Genomic DNA, 27863 nt, shown 5'->3' with positions numbered 1-27863 from the left:
GACCACGATACACAGTCAAACGCTTTCTCTTGGTCGAGGCTTGTCAACAACAGCTTGGTTTGTCTCTTTTCAACATGATTGAGAACATGAAGGGTGCGTCTAATGTTTTCCTGAGCTTGTCTCCCCAGGACAAAGCCTGCTTGATCTTCGTCAATCAGGTCTGTGATAAATGAATTGAGCCTCCTAGCAATGATGGCGGCATAAAGTTTATAGTCTTGATTCAAAATAGAAATTGGTCTATACGAGGCGCACTGTTCTTTGTCTTTGCCCTCTTTTAGTATTACTGAAATCAAGGCTTGATCCCACGATGGAGGGATAGCTGTGTTCTTACGTAAGGGTCCAGTTGAAAGAGGCTAATAGAAGTGGCGTTATTTCCTCTTTAAAAGCCTTGTACCATTCTGCCGGAAGGCCGTCACTTCCTGGTGTTTTATTGTTCTTAAGTCTGCTTATTGCTTCATCTAATTCTTCTCCTGTAATTTTCCTTGCCATAATTTAATTTTGTTGTGTACCAATGTGGGGTAAATCTAAAGAGTTCAGAAATGTTTGCATGTCTTGAATGTTTGCTTGGGGTGGTTGGGTGTATAATGTTTTGTAATAAGACTCAAATGACTTCTCTATGTCCTCCAAGTTGCTAGATGTCCTTCCTGTTTTGGGGTCTATAATTTTAGTTATAGTATTTAGGGTCCGTTCTTTACGTAGTCTTCTAGCTAGTAGCCTTGTGGCTTTTTTCCCTGCTTCATAATAATTTTGTCTTAGGAATTTGTGTTTTTTTTTCTATATCTTCTTTATATAATACATCAATCTCTTTCCTTACAACTTTGATCTGTTCTAGTAATTGAGGCATGCTATTTACTTTATGTTTTTTCTCTAAGTCTTTGAGTTTCTCTTCCAATGATTTTAATTTATGTTCTTTAGCTTTTTTTTTACGGAACTGACAGCAATTATTTTCCATCACTGCTTTTAAAGCATCCCAAAGTATGACAGGAGTGACTTCACCGTTATCATTAATTTCTCTGTATGATTTCATTTCAGTTCGTATCTCTTCTGATATTAAATTAATGTTAAGCAGACCTGTATTCAGCCTCCAAATAGTTTTCCTGGGTCTACTGTCTAAATGTAGCTTAAGATATATTGCTGAATGATCTGAGACATCCGTAGGACCAATAGTGCATTCTTGTATTCTGTGCCTGTCATTACTATATACAAATATATAATCAAGTCTAGCATAGACATTATATGTAGCTGAATAGTGTGAATAGTTGCGTTCCAAAGGGTGAAGGTCCCTCCAGACATCCAGCAGGCCAGCATCCTCAATTAGACTTTTAAACATTTTAACCTGTGAGGATTGAATCCTTTTACGACTCGTAGTATCTTTTTGGCTGTTCTCCCCAAGAACAAGTATGCCCTGTGCCTCCGTGTCAATTAGTTCAAATACCTTTCTCAAAAGCTTCTTATTTTCACCCGGAGGAATATAGACATTAAATAAAGTAATCAGGCTGTTATCAATTTTACATCGGACCAGAACAAAACGACCTTCCTTATCCCTAATCTCTTTCAATAGCTCAAAATTAAGAGAATTATGTATCAGAGTTGCGACACCTCTTTTGCTACTACCTTCAAAAGAACTATAATAAGCATTCACAAAACCAATTTTTTTCAGTTTTTCATGTTCCACTCGGGATAAGTGTCTCTTGAAAGAATATAATTTCGTTTTTTTCCTTCTTCATTTTGGACATTATTTTACTCCTTTTGATAGGATTATTAAACCCATTGACATTTAGTGAGACTAACTTGTAATTACGATACATAGTTTTGTAGGAAATTCTTGTCTGACGTTGGCAACAACAAAGTGAGAATGTGTAGTGTTAACATGTAACACGATAAAGCAATATTCAACACAGAAAAAACACATATAAGGACATAAAACACATCTTAATAAAAGTAAACTTAAAGTGACTTCTACAACTGGAGAACAAAGGATCTCCTTGAAACTGAGGGGAAGTCCTGTTTTGTGAAAAGGGCCCCTCTGTGGAGCAAAAGGTGGGAATGCTCCTGAGAATGCTGTACGTAGCATTCTGCTCTGTAATGGCAGCGTGTCTTAGCACAGTCCACTCATTTTTAACATTATTACTCATAATTAACAATTATTTTTTAAAGGAAGGAATGATAATATTAAGTCTGTCAGTCTGTGTACTAAGAGAGTGAAGAAGAAAGAGAAAAAAAAGTACAAATATAAAACAGAGAAAGAGAGAGAGAGAAAAGAAAAGAGAAAAAGAGTGATATTTTTTCATATTACTGGGACATTATTATTTCTGAAACCTGATTCGTCCTTGCTGGTGTATCATGTCCCCTCCGTCTTCTCCCGGTCCTGGTGATTGTGTTGGAAGCGGCGCAGCTTCTCTCGCATCTGCTCTGCAAAAGTGGGTTGTTGTTTGCGCTTTCTTCCCACCTTCATCCATGAATACTGCTGTGGGCCAGACGATGGTGCTCCTCCAGTAGGTTGTGCTAGGGCTCCCTCTTCTGGTAGGCAGAAGCCTCTCTTCCTCAGGTCTTCCGCAGCCTCATTTGCATCATTGTAGATTTTGGGACCAGTGGGGAAGAGTACCTTCAGTTTGGCAGGGGGTGGTGTACGGAATTTTATCCCTGCATTTTTGAGAAATGTTCTTATTCCTGCATATTCTCCTCTTTTCTTCTTTATTTCTGCTGGGTAGTCGTTGTCAAAATAAATTATCTTGTTTTTGTAGAGGACCACTCCTTTTCTCCAAGCAGTGGATAGTACTTGCTCTTTGGTGATGTCTTCTAGAAAATTGAGAACTATTGATCTCGGTGGGGCTCCCATCTGTGGTTTCGGCCCCAGGGCTCCCCAGGATGAGATCAGCTGGTACACCCACCTCAGTTCTCAGGAGTTTGGTCTCAAAGTCCAACATGTCTCCACTTTCTTCTCCCTCTGCAACATTGTATATGCTCATGTTGTTTCTCCGTGCTCGCATTTCAAAATCAAGAAGCTTTGCATCAGCCGTTTCCTGCAGGAGATACATAGCCTGGAGAGCTTCTTCCAATTCAGCGTTGCGGTCCTCCATTTCAACAACACGTTGCTCGACGTCGGCTACCCGTGTTGTTGTGGCTGCCAATTCCCCTCTGACTGTGCCCAGGGATTGATTTATCTCGTCTCTGAAGTCTGATAGTTCTTTCTTCATATCCTCTCTCAGTATATCACGGAAGGAATCTAGTTCTTTCTTCATTTCGGGGCGGATTGCCCGGATCTCGGCCAGTACCGAAACCAGCAAGTTAGCTTCAGTGTTGTTATTGTTAGCTGCATTGCTAGTAGTGCTAGCATTAGCTGGGTCGTCTTTTTCCATATCTGTATTCTCGTATCTTTGCCGACGTGAAGGCTTTCCAACTTCATTCCTCCCTAATCTCTCCCCTTCGGTTATTTTTGAACGGTTCATGAGTCTTGTTTAAATGATGCTGGGGGTAAATTAACAACTAAGTGGAGGAGCACTATTTCAGCCTGCCATTCTCTGCTGCGGTCGTACCGGAAGTCCATATCGTATACTTTTACTTAACTGTGATGTGACAATAAAGTTGATTCTGATACTGTAAATATACCTTTTTCCCACCTTAATGGTAAATAGATTTAGTTTCTGTTGACCTTTTCTCCAAAGTCATTTGCTAAACGTTGCACGATTAATAATACAGTGAGCCACAGGAAAATTATTGTTAATTTGTTTGTGATGTCAAAGATTGATGCTGCAACTGCACACCCCAATGGCTGGGCTGCACAATTGCTCTGCAGCACCAAATTTAGATTGACACATTTTACTCATTTGAAATTGTTGCTAAATTATTCACCACTCTCTCTTCCATTAATCCCTTTTAAATCAGTGGGTGGACGGAACTAAAGGAAGGACGATCTGCATTTCAAAAACACCACATGAACACACGCAGACAGGATCATCTCACCTATAATGCACTTTGAATATGTAGGAGGCCATGTCTGTCTGTCTCTTTTTCTCTCTCCTGCTCTCTTGATTAATTGAATACATTATTAGACAGAATTTTAAACAGAACAAGGTTAAAAAGGTAAAGGATAACAGAAAAAGGTAACGGACTTGTTTCCACTATGTATTCAATTCTATCAATCCTATATCCAACTCACATCTCATCTCTCTCACTCATAAGTCTCTCTCTCTCTCTCTCTCTCTCTCTCTCTCTCTCTCTCTCTCCCCCCGTCTCTCTCTCCCCGCTGTCCCTCGACCGCTGTGAGATTAAAGTACCAGGAGAACAACAAAAGTATCTGGCTTGTTTGCAAGCTGTAGCACTAATGGCAGGGCACTAATTAACCGAGGCATTTGCCTGAGACGGCAGCCGCCATCCTGAACGGCACAGAAACCTGTGTCGTCACTCGGAGACAGGGCCTGCACTTTCCCCGGATTTACAAATGCATTTGCATGACATTTAGCTCCTCGGCGCCGGGGATAATCAGCTGAGAGCTTGATTGAGAGGAAACCAACCGTAGAGCCCCCCCCCCCCCCCCCCCCCCCGACACTTTTTCCCCCGATTTCTTCCTTTCCAAAACGGTTCATTTGGATTCATTAATTTCTGCCCGCCGTACTTTTCTCACCATCTCTACCAAGACGCACGCACAGACGCGCACATCGCGCGCGCACGCATAAGTACATGCACGCAGAGTCCCAAAACACGGTATGTATGGAAATTAGTGCATCCCTCAGGAGATATGGGAGGGATAGAGGTGTCACAGTCAATCAAGTCGGTGTCAGCCCTCCTCCCGTACCCTCACCACCATCAGACGTTTACATCGCCACTGAACCCATTAACCAGCCGCAGCTAACCGCAGATACTTTATGGGTCCTCCAGGGTCGAAAGCAGACCCGAACAGCCGCCCACATCTGTTGTACCGCAATGATGATGGCGTGTATGATAATCGCCGTACACTGGACGTGTGGCAGGTATATGTACACCAGATCGGAGCAAGCTTGGGATTGTTAAGTGTTATTGTGGTACGGATGAATGGACGGGATGTGTTCCAGAACGGTGACGACATATGCTTCTTTGTGCCTCCTTTCAGAGCTGCCAAGAATGACTCGGAGGCATCTGTAGCTTGTCTGCATAGCTCAGATCCTCATCTGGCACCCCTGTTGAATATCTATGAGAATACCCACCATGCACCGTCTGAGAATACCTAGCGTCTATATGGGTGAAAGACCAGGCTAATGAATACATTCTCTATGTTGATACTTTTAAATTATTCTTTAAAAAACATGCATTCTTACCCAGGCGGTGTTGCACTTCTGTATCGCTAGACGCGTGCCTCTGAACAGCCCCATAAGAGGGTGTGGTATGATGAAGCTGCTAAGAATCTGAATCTTCGCAAAGGAACTGAAGTCACACGCATCGACCGACTCCAGCTCATTAAAATGTGCTCCCGCGGCAGAATGAGTGAAAGGTCATCAAGCGAGCTCATTGGCCTGACTCAAAAGTATAGCGTCTTTGGTATTTCTATGTTATTTGGCTGATGGAATGCTAAAGCCTTTTGGCTCTTTGGGAACGGGGCCATGTTTTGGGTGTCTCTTTCGCTCGGGCAGCCCCATCTGGCCTTGGCACCGCGGCACTCTGCCCCTGCCCAGGAGCTCTGCATCCCAACTATGTGCTGGCAATTAGCAGTGATGCTGTCAATGTGACAAGCCACAGTGTGACATTCTCTCAGGGCTTGCATGGTGACTGTTTGCGTTTGCGCATGCATGCGCGTGTGTGTGCGTGTGTGCACGACACGTGCTCAATAATCCTAATCGTTTTTTCTGTGTTATAACTTTAGGCTCTCTATCTACTCTGGTATTCTAATTCATCCTTGCTCTAAGCCTGAAGTTATATTTTCTTCGCTGTCAGGTTACACCCATAACCATATAAATACACTAAGAAGTTTAAAAGCTTGTTGTGCTACAAAGTATTTTTTATTCCTTTCATGTTCAGCTTTCACATTTTAGTTAGAAGGATATTTTTGAGACCTGGTTTGTGAAACAAGTGGAAGGGAAATCTTAATAGGCTCTATCTTTGCACATATGGCATTTTGTAAAGAACTTGGGCCCCTTCCCTATAGGTATTACCGATTGTACTAATTCAGGCTCTGTTCAATTCTGGTCAAACACTGTGCTGCTATTGTGCCCATCTCAAAATGTCCTTGAGTGGGTTCCAAATGGCCCCGACGCATGCTGATCAGTGAGCGCCCCCGACAACACTGAGTTATAGTGGTCCTTGAAATTAAAAAGTTTGAGAACCACTGTACTAAATGGAACAGAGGCTTAATTAGTATCATCGGTAACGCCGGGGAAGGAAGTAAGTTAAGGGGCCCGGAAGTATAGGAAGCGTTATTCTGTGAATCTGTGTGTAATGTGCATATAGAGCCTATTGAATCCCAATCTCCATCCACGTCTCGTCGGCAGGTCTGACATGGCAGGACGACGTCACGCAGCAGGTCATCTCCAGGGAGCTGTCCAAGTTGAGGAGGGTCCCCTCCCGCCGCCCGACCGCGCCCCCAAGTCCGCGGACCCTTTACAGCGGCCCGGCGGCCAGGCAGCGGGAGCCCGCAGAGTCGCATCTTAGCAGGAGCCTTCAGAAGTACCTGGAAAGCCTGAGCTTCCTGCCACAGTCTGGAGTCACGGTCGGGCAACTCGGGGCCCAAGGTGAAGGGATTGGGACTCAGGTAATGTACCCGGGAAAAGGCTCAGCGTTAGCGCCATGCTCAAATCCATTTGTAAGCTGATATCTGACGGGATCATAGATGTGCCATTGGGTCTGTGAAACACACTTTTTCTTAAGCGTTCTGCTATTGATATCATCGTTCCGTTTAAGCACACCTATTGCCAAGGGTTCAAGTCGAATGAACCCAAACGAGACCAAAAGGAAAGGCTTTTTTTGTTTTTGTCGTTACAGAGCACATGACGGAAGACTCCTTTTGTTTTTACTGCAGCATCCAAATGGCCGTGTGAGATGTCCTCGCATTGTTTTGTTAGCGTTCCGCTCTTTCCACTCCCCTGCCGTGCCAGGAGCCACATTGTTACACAAAGACCCCCCCGCCACCGCCATCACATCTTCACATCTTTCAATCACCATATTTGGGGGTTCAAAACCCTGGGGTGTTGAGTGAATGAAGGAGCTTTGCATCCATCCCTCAGAGGCCAAACGTATACTTCCTGCTGCCATGTCAGTGCAACGTTAATGCCATCCCACAGTTGAAAAGTTCAGGACCTTCCATATAGATGAGATGAGGCCCTTTGTTCCCGTGGCGGGATCTAAGATGGCAAACATGGTTGGTTTGAATGGTAGAGCCCCCTTCTCCCGCTGGGTGGATGCCATTATGGCGTCCCCGATGCACCCGACGTGGGGAGTAAGCATGACATTATGTTTCTATCCCTATACATTGGAGAAGAACGGGGGACTGGCATCAAAGGAGGGAGATTGATGGTATTTGACAAAGTGTAAAGGCTTGCACATACTCTTAATTCATCATGTGTCAAATCTGAAAGTCATATTATGGCTAATTTTGAAATGCATCATTCTTTTGTTGTTTTGGATAAGGTTACAGCTACGAGTCTTTTGCTGATGAGGTAGATAAGGCGCTTGTGTGTGTGTGTGTGTGTGTGTGTGTGTGTGTGTGTGTGTGTGTGTGTGTGTGTGTGCGTGTGTGTGTGTGTGCGTGTGTGTGCGTGTGCGTGTGCGCGTGTGTGTGTGCGCGCGTGCGAGTGTGAAACGCATGAAATGACTCTTTGAGTGTCACTATCTCATCTGTGATTTCCATAATGCAATTTCCAAGGGCAGTTGTCTTTGGATCTAGAATCCACATTCATATCCTGTCCTGTCTAGCAAAGCCCGGGTCGCCCCGCTTCTATTTATTCCCCCTCCGTGCTAAAGCCTGTCACAACAGCGATGACCCACACAACCCATGTGCTAATCTCAAACAGACAAATGCGGACCTGGATGAGGCCCATTCTGTATAGCGACGCTCTGCCACTGTGGGTTGAAATAAATGGTGTGTGTGTGTGTGTGTGTGTGTGTGTGTGTGTGTGTGTGTGTGTGTGCGTGTGCGTGCGCGTACACGTTGAAATCTCTAAATGGATGTAAACTGTCCTTGCATTGCAGAGTGAAGACTTCAGCCCTGATGGTCGTTTGGACTCTGGTCAGCCGAAGCCTCAGCCAGGCTGGCGAAAGTCCACGATGTACAGTATCCAGAACGCAGCTAACCGTCCTCCCATCACCAAGGTCTACACTCAGAGTGGAGAGGGCCGGCTCCCTCAGACGGCATTCTCCGGCCCGGAGCCAGCAGGAAGGAGCAGGCTTCTCTCCAGCCCAGTGGAACGCCTTCTTGCCGGGGCGACGGGCACTCGGCTGCAGGGCGTCTCGGGCAGCGAGACGCGACGGCCCGAGGGAAGGCTCCACTACCTTGGCTACGTCGCACAGCCATCTCCGAGTGACCCCGGACGGGCTCTGTTGTCGTCACAGGTGGCGAAATCCTCCTCCAGGCCCGATCTGCAGAGATTGATGTTCAAACCAGGCTCAGAGCGGCTGATAGCCAACGAACCACTTGGTGTCATGGATGGTAAGATCCCTTTCTTTAATTTATTTTAACGTCCCCCAGAATTGTCTGTATTTGGCCGCGGACCCGCATCTGAAAATATTTTGTTCCAGGGACCGCCCAGAAGCAAATATTTGCTTAAAAAATAAGCTCGTAGCACAGATGTGTGTGACACAGATGCGTGCCAGGTTTCAATGGGTTCATGTTGTCAAACTCCCTGCGTGTCGAACAACGTCCATATATGGTTCCCTTCCTTTCCCAGAGAGGTTCATCCAGTACGTGGTGGACCAGTTGGGCAGGCGCGGCGGTGGCAGCGTCGACGTGCAGGACCTGATGGGCCGGGACATGGACCAGATGACGGAGGCCATCTCGGGGGTTCTGCGAGCCGGGGCCCGGCGACCAGAGGGCCAGGGGGCCTCCTCCGAGGATGACAAGACGGAGCCACTGCCAGCTTCTGTTGACCGACAACAGGAGCAGTCACCGTCTGCAGCGGAGCAGGGCGCCATGCTGGAAAACCTTCTGAGAGGACAAGACCGAGGTACGGTGCAAGGGAGTTCTATCGCTGCAAACACATATCATTTCGGGGGTCCCATTTAGACCTGATTTAAAAACATTCACTTTGAAAGAATATATATTCAAAGATTTGCGCCACATTTTTACGATTAAAAAAAAATAGCAGACCTACAAGCTCGTAGCGCGCCACTCGGTGGCGCGCTATGAGCTTGTAGGTCTGCTATTTTTCAATAGCTAAATTATAACATAATGTTTAAAACACCAAAAGGGGTTCCCGCCCAAAATGGGTTAATTGGCACGGGAAATGTTTGAGAGCTAGCCTACTGATTTTAGAAGGCATTTGTAGAATCGGCCTCAGGTCTTGACTCATTCACTGCCAGATCTATTCATAATCCAGTTTTACAGAATCGCACAAAAGTAGCAGATCTACATGCTCGAAACGTGTCGTGAAGCGATGCGTTTTGAGACGACGATATAGGCCTATAATACCGTATGTAGAGGAAAATACAAAGTGGATTATTGTAACAGTGTTGCATTATAGTCAGCCAATGCCATTATAATGTACTAAATAATATATATTTGATAGAAAAGCTTTTCCTTTTATGGGTGATTAGTTCTGAGTCAAACTTTTTCTTTGTTAAAATACAGTTGGCAGCTTTCACAATTCTCCTCACATATATTGTGTTTGTTTACAGGCCAGCAACTCGATTCCACAGACAAAGAGCCAACTGACAAGGTGATTTCAAATTATTCTGCTCAACCAATAAATTGGTTTCCGAGGGAGAAAGTCTTCCTCCAACCTTATTCACCTTCAGACGTATAATAAAGTTTGAATAGATGAGATTTTTAAAGTTTTGTTGGCTAACATTTATCTTTTAATGACGTGGGGAATCAAATGTAATATGATGATTGCGATGAGCTTTCTATGTACTTTAAATAATTTAGGACCCTGATATTTTGTTTGAACTGTCAACAACTAAAATGAATCTGAATAGATCTTTTTCGTAATCTTCACTGGCTGAAGCAATGCTAGTCTTTAAATCAAATCAAACATTTCATATAATTAAATAAGGCTGTCAAGCCCAATGATTGCATCTGTTAATGTTAATGGTTGAAGAACAAACCAGCTGAATGGCCTGGGACTTTATCAGTATTCAAATCTGTAGACTGAATTACATTAACTTTAGAGCTTGGTATTCAATGCACAGAGTGACAAAGTATTTTCAGAGAATTCAATTGGGGGTAAAACATGTTTTTTTTTTTTAAAGGCCTCAGCTGCTGGTAAAATACATATCTGTCCTCCAGTGGTGGAAAGTAACTAAGTATATTTACTCAAGTACTGTACAATTTTCAGGTACTTTTACATTACTGGATTATTTAGGATTTTCTATACTTTTACTTCTACTCCACTACATCGCAAAGGCAAATATTGTTCGTTACTCCACTACGGTTATTTGAAAACTAGTTATGGATAGTTTGTAACTTTGTGGATTTTGATTATTATTACAAAACACACATTAACCACTTCAGCCCACTTTCTACAAATAAGCAAGGTTGTTGTGAGCTTGTATATCTGCTATTTTCAATTTTTTTATAAACATAAAATACATAAACATAATGATGTCATTCTGCGTAGTCAATGAGTACTTTTTCTATGGTCCGTTAAGTATTATTTTCATGCCAATACTTTTGTACTTTTGAGTATTTACTCGAGCACATTTTGAATACCCAACTATAGCAGACTAATTCTACAATCGGGTATTTATTTATTGATACTATTGAAAAAGAAATTGAGCATACTTCTTCCGTCACTGCTGTCCGCTGCAGGACGCGGCCTTCCTCTCCAAGCTACTGGACTATCTGGACTTGGAGCCGTTCGGTGACCCCTCCCTGGAAGCGGCCGTTCCGGCAGAGGTCAACGGCGGCGGTGGAGCGGCAGGTTGGGGCGCCGCCGCAGCCGGCCAGAGAACGGTGGGACTGGAGAACGTCCAGAGCCGGGTGGTCCAGGGCCAGGCTCCTCCTCCTCCTCCCGTGACTCACCCGTGGGAGAAGAGGAAAGCGCAGGTGATGATCAGTGTTGATTTTGACAGCGGATTTTGATTCGTTTTTTTTGGGTCATAGTCGTTTTGAATAAAATCTTGTTTAGTTTCGGTCATGTTTTAGTCATCTAGGGTTATTTGTGCCGTAAGATATTGGTCGACTAAATCTATAGCTGATTCAGTCGACTTTTTGACTTTTTGTCAGGCAGATTTTACACTTTGTTGCATGCTAAAATTAGCCGATCTACAAGCTCACAACGCATTGCATCGTGGCACATTGTGAGCCTGTAGATCTGCTATTTTCAGAGCACAACATCCATCACAAATTACTTGTCTTTTAGTTCTTCCTGCATCTCTTCTCCACTATAGTCCCTCCCTAACATTTTAGTCTAGTTTGTATTTGTTGGCAAAATTGTCATATACAAAATGGATATTTCGTCTTTTTAGTCACCATGGCTTACTTTTTATTTAGTTTTTATTTAGTTTTCATCTGTGAAAAAAGGCAGTCGATGAAAAAAAGATTCGCCATAGTTTTTAGTCAACAAGATTAACACGTTGCACTGCTGGTGGTGGAGGCACCAGATGAGGTGGCGGTGGAGTCCCAGGTGCAGAAGCTGATCCAGCAGATGGCGCCAGCGGAGGCCGACGGCAGCAGGCTGGAGGAGCCGCCAGAGAAGAAGAACATGAAGGTCAAGCTGGTGCACATCGGAGTGAAGGAGTTCTCCAGCCGCGGGAAGGACCGACACTTTGGCTACATCATCACCAACTCCGAGTGAGTGGCGTCAAAGATAACGTTCATTTAGGAAGACAGTCCGTCCCGATTGTAGCCACCCCGCTGAGAAATTGTTGGCTATTTGACGTACGTCTAAAACCGGGTTATAACTGGTCTAAAAGTGAATTGCGGTCTAGGCTTAGCTTAAACGTTGATTATTTTAAGTGTCAGCTGTTTAATCTAAGCCTAGCCCATTAAAAAAACTTTCACTTTTAGACCAGTTATAACCCGGTTTTAGACAACCATTTCGACGTATTTTAGACTTCTAATAGCCCGAAAAATGCTCAGTGGGACTAGAGGCGACATGGTAAATGTTACAAATGGTCTCGTAAGTGGGCGGCGGCCTCGGGACGGTAAATCTCACGAACGTCCTATAATGGTGCTAGATCCCACGAGAGTGTGTCACTGGAACAGATAATAAAGTCGATTGAAAACAGCCATTTTAGTATCAAAATAGTGGGAATATTGTGTGGCTTGGTAACAATCGGATCCAATATTTAGTTCAGTGACCACAGGGCTAAAGAATGGTTCAGAAGCTGTGTTTACGTTAACTCTTCCATTGGAATGAATAGACTCCAACCTGCTGCCAGTAGGCCACAGAAGTACCTGCATTATTATTTATTATACAAAATAATAGATGTCATAAATATGAGACTGGACAATTCTTTTTTTTTTAACATAGTCATCGTCAACTGATTTGTATTTGTATGTGCATCGAGGCTGACTCATTTTAAATACTGCAGTACAAATCCTATGTCTGTTTGGTAATTTAAACTGCGTTTTAGAAACCCAATTTCTGCCTGTCTGAACCGCCCACACATGTCTTTTTATGGAAGAGAATACGGCAGTGTGAAATCCTCAACACGCATCACGTCTGATTACAATATAGCTGCCATGATAACTCCCTCAGTGTGTGGGTATTACAGCTATAATGATGATAGTGTGTCATGAAGGGCAGTCTCTCCTCCCCTTTCTCTCTGTCTCTCTCTGTCTCTCTGTGTGTGTGTGTGTGTGTGTGTGTGTGTGTGTGTGTGTGTGTGTGTGTGTGTGCGTGTGTGTGTGTGTGTGTGTGTGTGCGTGCGCGTGTGTGTCTTTTTCTCTCTCTCTTTCTCGGCTTCTCTCTCTCTCACCACTCTCTTCACGGGGCTCAGCGGAGAAGATAAGTTCCTATATATCGACTGTGTTTTCGCCTGTGGCCCCGTCTTAAATCCCTTTATGGCGTTATCAAGCCCCGGTGTCAGTGGGTTGTCCTTCACCTGTTCAACCGCTGTTCGCTCTGACACAGGCCCGATGGAGCCCCTGTCTTTGACACCTTACGGCCACACGCGCGTGCGCCATCGCACAAACATTTGAAGTGGCGGGGGGAGATTAAGACACACAACATTGAGACAGGAGAGTGTGTGTGTGTGTGTGTGTGTGTGTGTGTGTGTGTGTGTGTGTCAAGGGAGAAGGGAAGAGAAGAGGTCACCTTCTCAGTCCCTATAGTTTCATCCTTTGGCTCGTCTTCCTCCCGAGTCGTCCGTTCAGTCCCTCCCCGGCTAAGTGAGACCTGCGGCGGGGCCTGTGGTGGGTTCGCGTCTGCGTTTTTGCCGCAGAACCTCATGATTGCACGCTTGTTATCCCCGACTCCTTCACACCCCTGCAGTGAGGCTACACTAACCAGCTTATCTGACAGCTCCTGACATTGTGGTGGTGGGGGGGGGGGGGGGGGTAGCAGGGGTTTGGGGAATAGGAAGGAGGCTGCAGGGGAGGCGGGGGGGGGGGGGGGGGAGTAGTACAGACAGGAGGAGTGGAGGGTACGGATGAGAGAGAGAGTAGGAGAGAGGGGAGGTATAGCGAGAAAAGAAAGCCAAGGGGAAAAGTGCTAGCATCAACAACCAAGTCACTCCTGGAGCTCTCCAGTTGCTAGAATTGCGTTCGAGGAAGGTGAACGTGTCTGGAATCGCTTTGGCGAATCATTACGTTTCAAAAGCTCTCCAAAAAGAAATAGAAAAAAAGGAAAGGGGAAAAAAACAGATACCCTCTCTCCAGTCTCCCCTTCAAAAGTGGAGCAAAATCAACCACGCATGCACACAAGCGCGTGTGCGCGCACACACACACACACACGCACACACACACGCACGAACACACAAAATTTTAAGCATTGGGTAAAAAGCTGTAGTAATGTGGTTTGTGAAATGGGATCGCCATAGACGATATCTCAAAACAATACAATACAATACATTTTTTTTTTTTGACATAACGTAGACATAACACATGGATCATTGCATCATGGATCTGTTACAGTGATGATTAGTGAAAACATGAACAGGTAGTCTCAAGATGAGAGGACAGCACAGTTTTAAACTAATGAAAAGATGTTATTGAACGAATATGGACACAAGGAGCAACTGATGTGGGTATATTAAAGTAAACATGTGAGCAAATACTGTGGATAATTGAAATTAATGCATTTAAAGATGAACTGCAGCCAGTGCTGCTGTGTGTGTGTGTGTGTGTGTGTGTGTGTGTGTGTGTGTGTGTGTGTGTGTGTGTGTGTGTGTGTGTGTGTGTGTGTGTGTGTGTGTGTGTGTGTGTGTGTGTGTGTGTGAGTGCGCGCGCGCGCGTGTGTGTGTGTGTGTGTGTGTGTGAGTGAGTGCGCATGCGTGTATGTGTGTGTGTGTGTGTGTGTGTGTGTGTGTGTGTGTGTGTGTGCGCGTGCGGCCATCTCATTTCTTCTGTCCCGCGTGTTGGCCTGCAGATTGCCTTTGTTTGGTCTATTTCCTTGGCGATTTACTCTTGGAGTGTGCGACAGCAGCCACGGACTGAGCCGAGAGATGAGGCATGGCTTTATCAGAGCGCCATTACACTTCACCTCCGTTCCATTTGCACCTTATTATTTTCATCTCACCGTGTTAGGAGGAGTGTGCATGCGCGAGCGTGCGTGCATGCTTGCGCATCAGTGTGAACGGCGCAGGTGTGTGCGTACAGTATGTGCGTTATGTGTGTGTGTGTGTGTGTGCGTGCATGCGTGGATTCGCGGCGGGTTTGTATGTGAGAAAAAGTGGTTGTGGACAAAGAAAAAGAGAGATGAGAGAGAAAGGAGAGACACGTCGTCCATATGATGCAGCCATTACACCCCATGCAGGTTCTCCATTTGCACCTTATTGTTTGTTTCATTGCTGGAAAAAAGCAGGTGATTTACCAAGCCTGAACAGGCAGCTGATCCCCATTCCCTTGGCGGCGTGTGTGTGTGTGTGTGTGTGTGTCATAGGCGGTGGGTGCGTTTTACCTTTGGGTAGGCTGCTATAGAATTGCGTTGGGGGGGCTCTCGCGGCCGAGCGTAGCGAGGCCGCCGCCGCAGATTTATTTATTTATTTATTTCCCAGATGGTCTAAAAATGAGTTATTTAGCATACTTTTACCAATGAATTAGCCTATACACAGACAACGACTTTTGGACGTATTTTTCTCAAGTCTCGAGTCAGTCAGTGTAGATTACCCGGCGGTGTTGCTGCCCCTCCAGGAGTCGCGGCTCATGGCTCTTCACAGACGGCACAGAGACAGCAGTCACTCCGCTGAACGTGTCAGTGTTGCTGCAGTGGTGTGGACTGTGAACCGTGAACCGTGCGGCACTGGTGGTGCTGCTGAGTGCTGACAGCCGACTCACAGCTTCTTCTTCTGAATTAGGCTACTTTATCTTTGCCTTGAAAAATACATTTTGCGTTTTGCTGTTTCCCAAAACAAACCAGCGCGCGCTACTCTTTGCTACAAAGCGACTGGAAGGATGAGGTTTACAGAAATACCAATAGTAGTCAATCATATGCTGATTAGGCAGTTGCTGTATAGTGTATAGCCTATCCGATCAGCGATCACCAGGGGGCAGCGACAACACACACACACACACACACACACACACACACACACACACACAATAGCCTTCTATAATGCTGCGCACATATATTATATATATTTAAAAAAAAATACCCAGCATAATCTTTGGGAAGGCTAAGCCTTCCCTAGCCTTACGCACCTGCCGCCTATGGTGTGTGTGTATGTGTATGTGTGTGTGTGTGTGTGTGTGTGTGTGACTACAGAAATGGACATTGTGAGTTATAGGCTTACAATTGGGAAAATGTGTTACTATTAGACATTTCATTATTTCATTATCATTGCATTTTGTCTACAATTCCATGCTGTATTGATGTGGTACCATGAGAGAAAACAGGAAAACGCTGATCAAAATAACAATTATTTTACATTCGCTAATTGTGTAGACTTGTAAATTTAGTAATGCAGATAACTATAACAATAATGTAACTCTTGACAGCGTAAAATCTTACACTCTCGCATGATCTAATAAGGGTCCATTTGGTTTCATTTTACACTCTCAAGATAAGGGCCCATTTGGTTACCAACTCTCCATTTAGCTGGGGACCACCTGGAACCTCCTCAAGGACCACTGGTGGTCCCTGAACCACTGGTTGAAAAGCATTAGACATTTAGATATAGTTATACTGTAGGTTTCAGGGGTTGGGGTTAGTGTTACACATCAAATTTGTATGGTTTAGCCGCTAAACCATACACATTTGATGTGTAACACTAACCCTAATCCGGTACAACTCCAAACCAAACCGCTAAACTTTAGCGGTTTGGTTTGGAGTTGTACCGGATTCATACCTAGTTGCAGGCACCAGAAAATAGCTGATCCACAAGCTCACAAGGCTCCTTTCACTGCTATCCTAAAGCGTTGATGTCCTCACAAGTATAGTAATAGAAAACCTGTGTGTGCGTGCAGTGAGTGCATGTCCGCGCTTCTGTAATTCAGCCAGCCGTGGATTTGTTTTTGTGGAGGTGTTTCAAGTGACCTATTTGTGTGTCTGAACACAATGTCTGAAAATGTTTTTTTTTCTTCTTTTTTTTAACCCATTAAGACCTGATGCCGACGGTGACGCTGACGGGCACAGAGCACTCACGGCACATAGATTGGTCGATGGGGTTGATTGGTCGATGGGGAGCGAGACGTAACAGCGAGTGCTGAATCGCCTTCGCGTTTGAGTAAATGGCCACCCCCCCCTCCACATATATACCGTGAGGGGTGCCGTCTCAAGCGAACGTGGTGAAGTTCGCTTAGCCGACTCAGCTCCGTTTGAGTTACGACCCCATATGGACAGAATAGTAAATACTGTTCTGGGGAGATCGTTTGCCCCTTAGATTTAGGTTTGCTCCGACTGCCACTCAAAGTGGCTACTGGCCAATCACAGCACGTCTTTGCACCATCGCGAAGGCGATTTAGCACTCGTGTCAAGGACCCAAAAATGTGATGTATTTGGCCACGGACCCCCATCTCAAAATATTTTTGTCCCAGGGACGCCCCAGAAGCAAAGATTTGAGTTTAAAATATTCGCTTTAAAAATATTTTCGAAGAATTTAATTGTAATCTAAAATGACACAGTGCTTTTCCCGGTTTTTTTGGGGTAACGGCTGAATTGCCGCGTATATCCGGCGGCATGGCAGTGGAGCTCCCCTAAATGACACCTGTGCTTCCTGTGTGTGTTTGTCCCTCCCTACACCCCTCCCCCTCCCCCACAGCAACCTCCCCAACGACCAGGGCATGGAGCTGATGGAGCGGGTGGCGCAGAGACTCCACCTCCACGCCACAGACCTCACCCAGCTCTCGTACGTATATGGAAATAACTCACTATCTTTTTATTTTAGACAAAACAACCAGTGTTTCGGTAGTGACTGCACTGTTTCGGTAGTGACCACAGCATTGTCTTCAGCATAAACATCCAATTTTGTCACTACCGAAACAATCATGTCACTAATTGTAATTAGTGACGAATTGTTTCGGTAGTGACAATTTTTATCTAGTTTTTAGCTAGCTACAATGCTAGGCAAACCATGTCTAAGAAAAACAGCTTTGAACTGAACTGTACATGGATAGAAACATCACATTTAGCAAAAAAAACAAAATAGTTTATAACTTATGAGAAATTATGTGTTTCGGTAGTGACACTCCTTAAAACCACACACTTTGGAAGACATTAATTTCAGACTAAAGTAAACTAGCTACTCATCATTTGGCAATGATGAACATGAAGTCTATGTCACTTCTTGGTGAAGAGTGTGGGGGTGTGGCTTAAACCAGGCTCAACCCATGGACCTAAACTATTTCTGTTTCGGTAGTGACGTGAAAACATGGGACAGCAGTTTTTTAATTAAAAATAAATCTCCAAAATCTATTTCATTATTTCATTATAAAATAAATCAAATGGGGGTATTACAAAAATATATTTAGGAAATATATTTAGGAAAAATAATTTAAGTACTTTTTTCATGAATTGATATTTAGGGGTTATAGGGTTGGGACAGCCACCTTCGAATAGGAAGTAACATAATTATAAAGGATGTTTTTTTATATATTTAATTTTATATTATCTCAATTAATGTATTGTGATAAATTAGACCATACTATGACATTACTACAGTGAAAAGTCTGAACACTAAAAAAAAATTCATTGTGGGACTGCAATTGCACGGAGGTTTGTCCAGACACTGTAAAAGCTGCTTGGTGTGTGTGAAACTGCAGCGCCGTGCCTCCTGGAGATCGTAGGCGTTTGTTGTTATTCTGACCTGTTCGGTGCGTTTGACTTCTATTCCAGAGAGAGAATGCAGGCCTAATTAACTTCCAGACACACACTGATGTCTCCATTGTATTCAAAACACTGCCTTGTCGCCGACACTGTTGGCCACTCGGCCGCGCACCTCGTCAGCGGTCTTAAAGAGGCTGGCTAGTTACCGAGGGGGGGAGAGAGAGAGAGAGAGAGAGAGAGAGTAAAACAAGAGATATTACAGTTGATATAGCACGGCATGAAGCGGCTAATATTAATGAGCATGTGTGAACTGCCCTTGAACCTGACTGCGATGCACCACTCGGTGGCTTGTGTTGTACATTTCTTTTCGGCGTGGGGGGAGGGTGGGGAGACGTCAAAGTCTCAAAGACCAGTGTAGCAGGCAGTGGAGACGTGTTGCATTAAGATCTGACAAGGCTTTCATGACGCATGAGAGAGGTGAAGTCGGGGTTGTTGGGGAAAGAAAACGCTCACAGCATACCATATGAAGGCCAAGAGCCCATATGTACCGCAGTCTGCTAGACAGCTTTGTGTCTGAAATGATGGTTATAGGTTGCTGGCTGCATGCAGGCGTACGCCGTTGAGACGATATAACATGAATGAATCCCGTTTAGGCACTTCGCCCCCGGGCATAGCTTTTTCTGGTTCCATCGATCCAGAGTCAGACCCCGTTCGTTTTTCCCATCGAGATTTAAAAAAATAATATTTATATGAATTATCTTAAGCCTAGCCTCAAGCCATCCAGGATCCTGGTGAATCATGGCCATAAATCATTTGATTCTGTGAAGAAAGGGTAGGGTTATTTATTATATACATTATAGTATATCATAGATTGGCTATTTTCACTACTTTATGCGTGGCAATGTGATGTGACAAAGTGTAATTTATAATTTATGAAAATAAAAAAAACATACAGAAGAAAGAAAGAAGTAAGGTTCCTGCCCAGCAGCGCCGATAATTTTCAAGCTGTGAATTTAGGATGAGCGAGAGCACCAGGAATGCGTGGCAATCAACGTTGATCGAATAAATTTTTAGCATCACACATACTCACACACACACACACACACACACACACACACACCTGTCAATTTTCATCAAACCACACGAATGGCATGTTTCTAGACACTGATGAATATCCCTCGCATAATAACATGCGAGTGCTTTGATGATGCCACTCGTGCAGTGGTTCTCAAAATGTTTTCGACTCGGGCACCCCTGTAATTTGTAAATAACCCTAAATTACACTGGTCATTTTCAGAATCTTATGTCATGTTACGATACGTATAAATATGCAAATCATTCCCCCTAAGATACAGTTATGTCTCAAAACTTGAGAGAATATCAGTTTCCATTAGGACAGACTTTAAAATAACTTCATAATGTACTTACTGTAACCTCTCCAACCCCATGTTATCCCTATTCTGGGGGGAACGTGCGCCAAAAATGGCCAATCTACAATGCGTTAATTGTGAGGTTGTAGATCTGTCTGTTATTTCTGATGAAGACAGTTGGTGTCGATGGAAAAATAAGTCATGTACAGTGCAACTCAGGTCAGTTTTATTAAGATGGTCTAAGTGGTTGAACTGAAGTGATGTTCCAATATCAATTCCAATAGAAGAAAGTCTTCTAAGGCACTCCTGTGTGACTCGTGTGCAGGCGCGGAGCCAGGAGTTCTTTATGAGTAAGGCATAGTCAATACGAGGTCAACACCCGCAGCCGGCCGGGTGCCTGCGGGGGCGGGGGTTGTCGACGCAGATTGATAGACTGAAGTTACCGGCGCTGTTGGAGCCAAAATGCTCTTTGTTTATTTTGTTTTGTTTATTTGAACTAATTAATGATGAAGTTAACGTGTCCTTCTTTACGATGACGTCGTGGCTATCAGTCAGTCAGAATGGTGGGTGGTTGTCATGGAAACCCTCATTACCTGTCACTGTGATGGCACTCAGGTGCGACAGGGGAACGACACAGTTTTCGACCGTGCATTGTCGATAGGTTCAGTTGTTTGTTTCTTTAAAAGTTTACACAGTTTATTTACGTTTGAATACTACTGCTGAAAGAAAGTGGATATCAAATAAATGGATTGACATATCCGAAAGTAACACAACTCTCTGGACATTGAATTAATCACTGCACGCGTCAAACTCAGTTCAACCCAGTTGCCCTGCCTATAGTGGTACAGGCTTCACAGGCGCCATTTTGAATGTTATAAGTCACTATACCTGGCCAACGGATAGGCATATACAGTATATATAGCAGAACAACAGTGCATCAAAAGTATTAAGCCAACAATGTTATGAGCAACTTGTTGTATTTCACACAACAAGTAGCCTACTAGGCTTAATAAATCCCATTTTGGCGAACTGAAAGAGCTCTAGCACTGTGCACTAAACACTGAAACACCAACTTATACACTTGATGCAGATCTAATATGTAGTCCATCACAATCAAAATTGGCGCCGGTAGGCCAGTAGGGCCTTGCATTCCATATTGCTGTGTCTCTGCTCTGCTTTCTCAACAATCAAATGAAGAATGAGGTGACGTCGGGACGTGTGTGTGTTTGTGGTATATACATCGTCACTGTGATGGGGGGGCATTTCCCACCAGAGTGTGAAAAGACTCAAACCCCTCCGGACACGCTGCAACACAGGACACACAGAGAATAACTGTCTGTCCTCCTTGAGTAGCGGCTATAGGCTGCATATAGAAACGTAGCCATGGGAGGCGGCTGCCTGCTCTTGCCCTTAGTAGATCCGCCACTGCTGCGTATGTCACGGCACCCACTTTGAGCACCCATGTGAACTGAAGCTCTCATTTCCCTGCAGGCTCCTGCTGCGTTGCCTCAAAAACACGAGTTCATGGAAGTTCTGTCCGTGCTCCACCATCACACCCACTGCCATAACCGCCCACATGCATTCCGTCCTTTTGTCAGGGATATTTTCTCCTCAATCTCAATCCTTTTAGTAGTAGTTTGGTGTGTGGGAGAGAAGCAGAGATGACGAACACCCACGCGCACTTCATTGTGTGCCTGTCTGGCATGGGTGAGCGTCTGAAAGCCACCTCTGCCGCTGTCTGTGCTGCTGGGTCAGGACACCTCGTGCTCATCATCAGCCTCCCGATGAGAGAGGAGCGTGATGTGGAGGAAGAAAGGGTGTCAGCGGGGTGTCGTGTCACCTCAGATGGAACACATCTGTCGAGGTGGAAAGAGCTAGACTGAAGCTTTAAAGGCCAGAATGTTTCGTGTTTTTATGCTGCTGTTTTTTTTTTTACGCACGGTACATTGGAGCACTGGCTAAAGACTTCTTTGGTAAAAGTAGCGGTAACAACACAATGTTGAAATACTTCAGTTAACGTCTAGTATTCATAGTTTTACTACTCAACTTTCTGTATAAAATTGGGCTTAAGTGGTTAATGTATGTTTTTTAATTAGAGATGCAACCGATCCGATATATCTGAATCGGCCTCCGATACGACTTCATTAATGCATCGGAGATCGGATATAATGTCACCGATACACGTTCCGATACAGGAGGGGGAAAAGTATTTAATGTTTACAGTCCATCCTGCACATATCACTCTCGGTGTACTGGAGAAGTATATTACTCTCGGTTCTGCACCGCTTACTGGAAAAGTATGTTCACTCTCTCGGTTCTGCACCGCTTACTGGAGAAGTATATCACTCTCTCGGGTTCTTCACTCAGTCGGTAGCGCAGACAGAGTGATATAACACCCCCCCCCCCCCCCCCCCCCACACACACACACACACACACACACAGAGAGGAGAGAGAGTAGCTCTTTACTCCTCGAATGTCTCAAATCGACCAGCAAAACTATAATCCACAGTACTGTGTCATTGCTCCAAATTGCTTGGACATCATGTGCATAATGCCAGCATGCACGTGGCAGCAGCTATGTAAAAGACACGAGCCTGTGCATTTCACCATAGGCAATCAAGACCATTAATTAGCTGTGACTGTCAGCTGTGTCACTGTCTGTGTAGGGCAGGCTATCTATTCGTCCCTGTAGAGAGGGACTTCTAAGTTCCACTTTTCCTTAATTTTTTTTAATATATTTTACATCCTGAACATTGAGGCTGCTAATACTGCAGATTATAATATACATAAAAAAACATCATTGACTTTAGGGGTAAAAAAGGTACCTTTTGTAAATAATAATAATAAACCAATTAACCATAGTGTGACAGGTTACCATTTCTATAAGGTTTACAGGTTAAACACTTGACACCCTTCTTTGAATTTAAATGGCATTTGTACATTATTTGCATTTTAGAGATATGCTACAGGTGTATTTCAGCCTTGTGTAACATTACACAACAAACAATATTAATAGTATGACTGCTCTATTATTTGAAGCCTATTTGAAGCCTATCCTACATACAATAAAAACATCACACCCGTGTGAAGTGAGGGGCGCTCTTATCATCGTACATCATCATGATGAATTTGCTCAGACACTATGACATAATTGTAGGAGGGCTTGCGCCCCTCAAAAATAATGCTAGTGCAAGTTTTGTATTTAAAGTTTTTGCTATGTAAAATATCAGATATCGGCAAAATATCGGGAAATATACAAATGAATATATCGAAAACATCTGTATAGTTGCATCCCTATTTGTAATGTCATAATTTTAAAACAAACTAGTTTACCGATATGGGCATATTCGTTGGATCGTTGGTTCTGGACAAGTGGACATCTGAATGACTCAATTACTCCCTCCAGTCCCTCTAGGCACCATACTCCCTCTGGTCCCTCTAGACTAGAGGGTTCCGATCTTAGCGGACGCTCAGATCGGCAAAACATACAGTATAGAATCCACCGGCTGTTTTGGCCGGCACCCCCCCTCTAGACCAGACATCACACAGTCCTTGTAAGTAATCCCTTTTATGCCCATATATGGAGCTGACTGATTTGTTGATAAACAACACACTCCAAATTAGGGAGTAGCTGAATTGGGAACTCCTTATGGTTATGTCTGAGTCGGCCAGTCTGTCGCAACGGTCTTAGGGAGTAGCTGAATTGGGAACTCCTTATGGTTATGTCTGAGTCGGCCAGTCTGTCGCAACGGTCTTATGGCATACATGGTTTCCACCCGACAGCAACAATATTCGGTACTTTTACAGATGACGTAAGTGTCTTACTGGTCAGAGGCACTAGGGGGAGTGGGCTAAGTGTCTTACTGGTCAGAGGCACTAGGGGGAGTGGGCTAAGTGTCTTACTGGTCAGAGGCACTAGGGGGAGTGGGCTAAGTGTCTTACTGGTCAGAGGCACTAGGGGGAGTGGGCTAAGTGTCTTACTGGTCAGAGGCACTAGGGGGAGTGGGCTAAGTGTCTTACTGGTCAGAGGCACTAGGGGGAGTGGGCTAAGTGTCTTACTGGTCAGAGGCACTAGGGGGAGTGGGCTAAGTGTCTTACTGGTCAGAGGCACTAGGGGGAGTGGGCTAAGTGTCTTACTGGTCAGAGGCACTAGGGGGAGTGGGCTAAGTGTCTTACTGGTCAGAGGCACTAGGGGGAGTGGGCTAAGTGTCTTACTGGTCAGAGGCACTAGGGGGAGTGGGCTAAGTGTCTTACTGGTCAGAGGCACTAGGGGGAGTGGGCTAAGTGTCTTACTGGTCAGAGGCACTAGGGGGAGTGGGCTAAGTGTCTTACTGGTCAGAGGCACTAGGGGGAGTGGGCTAAGTGTCTTACTGGTCAGAGGCACTAGGGGGAGTGGGCTAAGTGTCTTACTGGTCAGAGGCACTAGGGGGAGTGGGCTAAGTGTCTTACTGGTCAGAGGCACTAGGGGGAGTGGGCTAAGTGTCTTACTGGTCAGAGGCACTAGGGGGAGTGGGCTAAGTGTCTTACTGGTCAGAGGCACTAGGGGGAGTGGGCTAAGTGTCTTACTGGTCAGAGGCACTAGGGGGAGTGGGCTAAGTGTCTTACTGGTCAGAGGCACTAGGGGGAGTGGGCTAAGTGTCTTACTGGTCAGAGGCACTAGGGGGAGTGGGCTAAGTGTCTTACTGGTCAGAGGCACTAGGGGGAGTGGGCTAAGTGTCTTACTGGTCAGAGGCACTAGGGGGAGTGGGCTACACACTCACAAGTCCCCCCCCCCCCACACACACGCACATTATGCCCCCCCCCCTATACCAATCCCTGCTATCTCACTCTGACGCACCCTGCCCACACACACATGCACACGCACACACGCACTCACACGCACACAGACACACACACACACACACACACACACACACACACACACACACACACACACACGCATGCACGCACGCACACGCACAGGCTTATTATTATTTTTGTACATGTTGGGGCATTTTATCCGTAAACCAAGAAATAGCAGATCTACAATCTGCAATTTTTCGGTGCACGGTATAACTCTAATCCTAACCCTAACCCTAACCCTGACCTCTAAATGTGTAATCCTAATCCTAACCACAACCTTAATCTTTTTCTAATTGTAAACGTATCTCTAAAAAACAATGTCATATTTTCTCAAATGCTGCTATACTTTTGGTCTTTGCAAGTATAGTAATACAAATACACGCACGCACCCACGCAGTCACACACACGCACGCACATGCACACACTTTTCCCCACCAGGGAAAGCTAATATGAAGTCCAGGTTTACACATCTGATAACACAGGGGATGATGTGTGAAGTTCAGCCGATACCTTATCTGCCTTAACTCCATGCACCCCTCCCTCCCCCGCGCCGGTGGATGGAAACATTATTTATACTGTGTTTGTCTGGTTTTTAAAAAGGAAAAATCACACTCGTGTGAAGTGAGGGGCGCTCTTATCATTATACATCATCATACATAACTTTCCATGCATTCACTTTTCATATGTACATTCATGTACTTTGCTCAGCCAATCAAATCATTGCTATGGGATGTTTGTGTTCACACAGACCCACAAATATGGGCATGGGACGGGGCTAGCGCCCCTCAAATTTGAGATGCGTCAACATCTCTGGCAAGGAGAGAATGGGTGACTCAGGAGGATAGATTGTGGAAACATTGACATTTGCAAGAGCAAACAGAGCACCCAGGTGAGAGGTGCTGGAGGTGCTGCACAGTCTTTTTGGAGGTGCGTTCGTACGTGCGTGCGTGCGTGCGTGAGTGAGTGAGTGAGTGCCACAAAACAATAAGTTCATGTTTTGACCCATCATTTCCCTCTAGCCCAGCATTTATCAGCCACCGGAGTGGTGGTGTTTGCTGTATGCTACCTGTAAAATCACACTGCCCTCCGGTAATGGCTTGGTGTTTTCACTGTTTGTTTGGTAGACGGTTTTGGGCAACCAAAAACAAATGGTGAAAACGGCAAAAAAGGACGATGCGTTTCTAAAGTAAACACTATGACACTACTCCACTGGCTGATTACTGCTGGGATAGAGGGACATTTTGCCTCGTTTTAGAAACAACACTAACTTTGCACCTGGCCTGGATGGTGTGTCTGTCTGTGTGTGTGTGTGTGTGTGTGTGTGTGTGTGTGTGTGTGTGTGTGTGTGTGTGACTGATGGTGACCCGGGAGCTGGGTCACACCACGCTGCCAGCCCTGATGAATTCTCCCCCGCCCCCTCCCTGTCCGAGCTTCATATACACTCGGGCCGGGGGAGCGCGCCGCTAAGTACACTTCCCTTAAGCGTGGGGCGCTATGAGAAATGAGCACATAATGGCCCGGTGATGGAGGGCTGGTGGGAGAGGGAGGGTAACAAGGCAGACGTCTCAACTCACCTTCCCGCGCGCGCAATCATCCGTTATCCACAGCCCTGTGTGGGAAGAGAGAGAGACAGCCCTCCACCCACCCGCTCCATTTGTACACAGTGGTGTGTACGTACGTTTACTCAAGTACTGTACTTAAGTACAGTCAATTATTTTTATTCTGTATTTTCACTTCTACTCCACTACATCTCAGAGGCAAATATTGTACTTTTACTTAAATTTTAGTATATATTTTTCACCACTGACTCTTGGAGGAGTCACAAATGGAAGAATCAACCCTGAGGATTTTACTGTGTGCATGTCATTGATTTTATTCTCGTCCCGGGTGTTTTCAATTAACATTTAATACCTCTTGGTGTCGAGCTTGTTAAAAGAAATAAATAAATAACATAATTTTTTCAATTGATTTCTCCCTTTTTTATTTGGTGCCTGGCCACTTCGTTAGTTAGTTCGTTACTTAGTTTCGCCAGCACTGCGTGGAGTTATTATTCTGCCCCGTGAGATGAATGTGTCGACGCCTACTCCCGGACACACACACGAGGTGTGTGTGTGTGTGTGTGTGTGTGTGTGTGTGTGTGTGTGTGTGTGTGTGTGTGTGTGTGTGTGTGTGTGTGTGTGTGTGTGTGTGTGTGTGTGTGTGTGTGTGTGTGTGTGTGCACGCGCGCGCGCTCTTAATTCCAATAGAACAGTGTGCGGACCTCATTCCGTTTCCTTGTGTGTGTGTGTGCGCGCACATGTGTGCATGCAATGTGCATCTGTGTGTTTGGGTGGCTTAATGTAAGCAGAAAGTACAGTTCACTGTAAAATTCCTTCACCTGAGAGTGAACCCATTTTGTCATTTTTACTGTCTTGTTAAACTTTTATTTTTCTCTCTCTTCACAGTGTCTTGGGTCCGGCTTTGACATTCAGAGTGGGTCCCAACCCAAGCAACGTGACCACGGCTGATATGATCCAAGTGGCGGGTATGTTTTGAGGCTCTTTTTCTTTGATTTTGACACAAACAAACGCACGCACGCACGCACGCACACACACACAAACTGAACATGGACACTTCGACACTAACTCTGGGGGAGCCCACGTTTGAACTGGCAACCTTGCTTCATTTGCTTGTACACTGTTAAAAGCATCTGTGTTGGCCTGGACGGTTAGCTCAACCGTCTGGGCACCTAGGCTGCTGAGCCAGCCTGACAACGTGCTGCGGGTTCAAGACCCGAATATGACTAAAACTATATGGAATATTTTATTCAAAAGACTATGACTAAAACGAAATCAAAATTTGCTGTCAAAATCAACACTGCTATGAAGGATAATGCCAATAATATACCACACAGCGTCAGGTCCAAAGCTAAGTTATGGACATGCTTCATTGTGATTCATGTCATTTTCGCCGCCACCGCCACTGCCACGCTGTCACTCTCGCCATTTTCAAGTAATTGAGAACACAGATTACTCCCTGTAGATACAGTGGATAGTGCATGCGTTTGTCTTGTTCAGGCGAAGCCTGCGGTTCCCAAAGAAGATTATCTGCGCAGCGCTGTGACAGATGACCATCAATTACTGGAGATGATGAGCATGGCAGTGTGTGTGTGTGTGTGTGTGTG

General features: G+C 45.0%; 1 protein-coding gene across 1 annotated transcript in view; it reads left to right on the top strand.

Moving 5' to 3' along the window:
- Positions 1-27863, top strand: part of ptprn2 (protein tyrosine phosphatase receptor type N2) — a gene marked incomplete at its 5' end in the record, with an annotated part of 201475 nt that overhangs the window by 47776 nt on the left and 125836 nt on the right. Inside the window, 10 exons of the mRNA XM_083777727.1 lie at positions 6462-6701; positions 7251-7398; positions 7832-8009; positions 8158-8614; positions 8853-9128; positions 9799-9839; positions 10931-11167; positions 11718-11914; positions 17485-17571; positions 27145-27224. Coding sequence (XP_083633853.1) covers positions 6462-6701; positions 7251-7398; positions 7832-8009; positions 8158-8614; positions 8853-9128; positions 9799-9839; positions 10931-11167; positions 11718-11914; positions 17485-17571; positions 27145-27224 — 1941 coding nt within the window. The remainder of the gene's footprint in view (positions 1-6461; positions 6702-7250; positions 7399-7831; positions 8010-8157; positions 8615-8852; positions 9129-9798; positions 9840-10930; positions 11168-11717; positions 11915-17484; positions 17572-27144; positions 27225-27863) is intronic.

The sequence above is a fragment of the Protomyctophum parallelum genome, assembly GCF_964188405.1.
Source record: "Protomyctophum parallelum genome assembly, chromosome: 12".
In the NCBI taxonomy this organism is placed as follows: domain Eukaryota; kingdom Metazoa; phylum Chordata; class Actinopteri; order Myctophiformes; family Myctophidae; genus Protomyctophum; species Protomyctophum parallelum.
The sequence above is the reverse complement of the archived record's forward strand: the minus strand, read 5'-3'. Positions and strand labels throughout refer to the sequence as shown.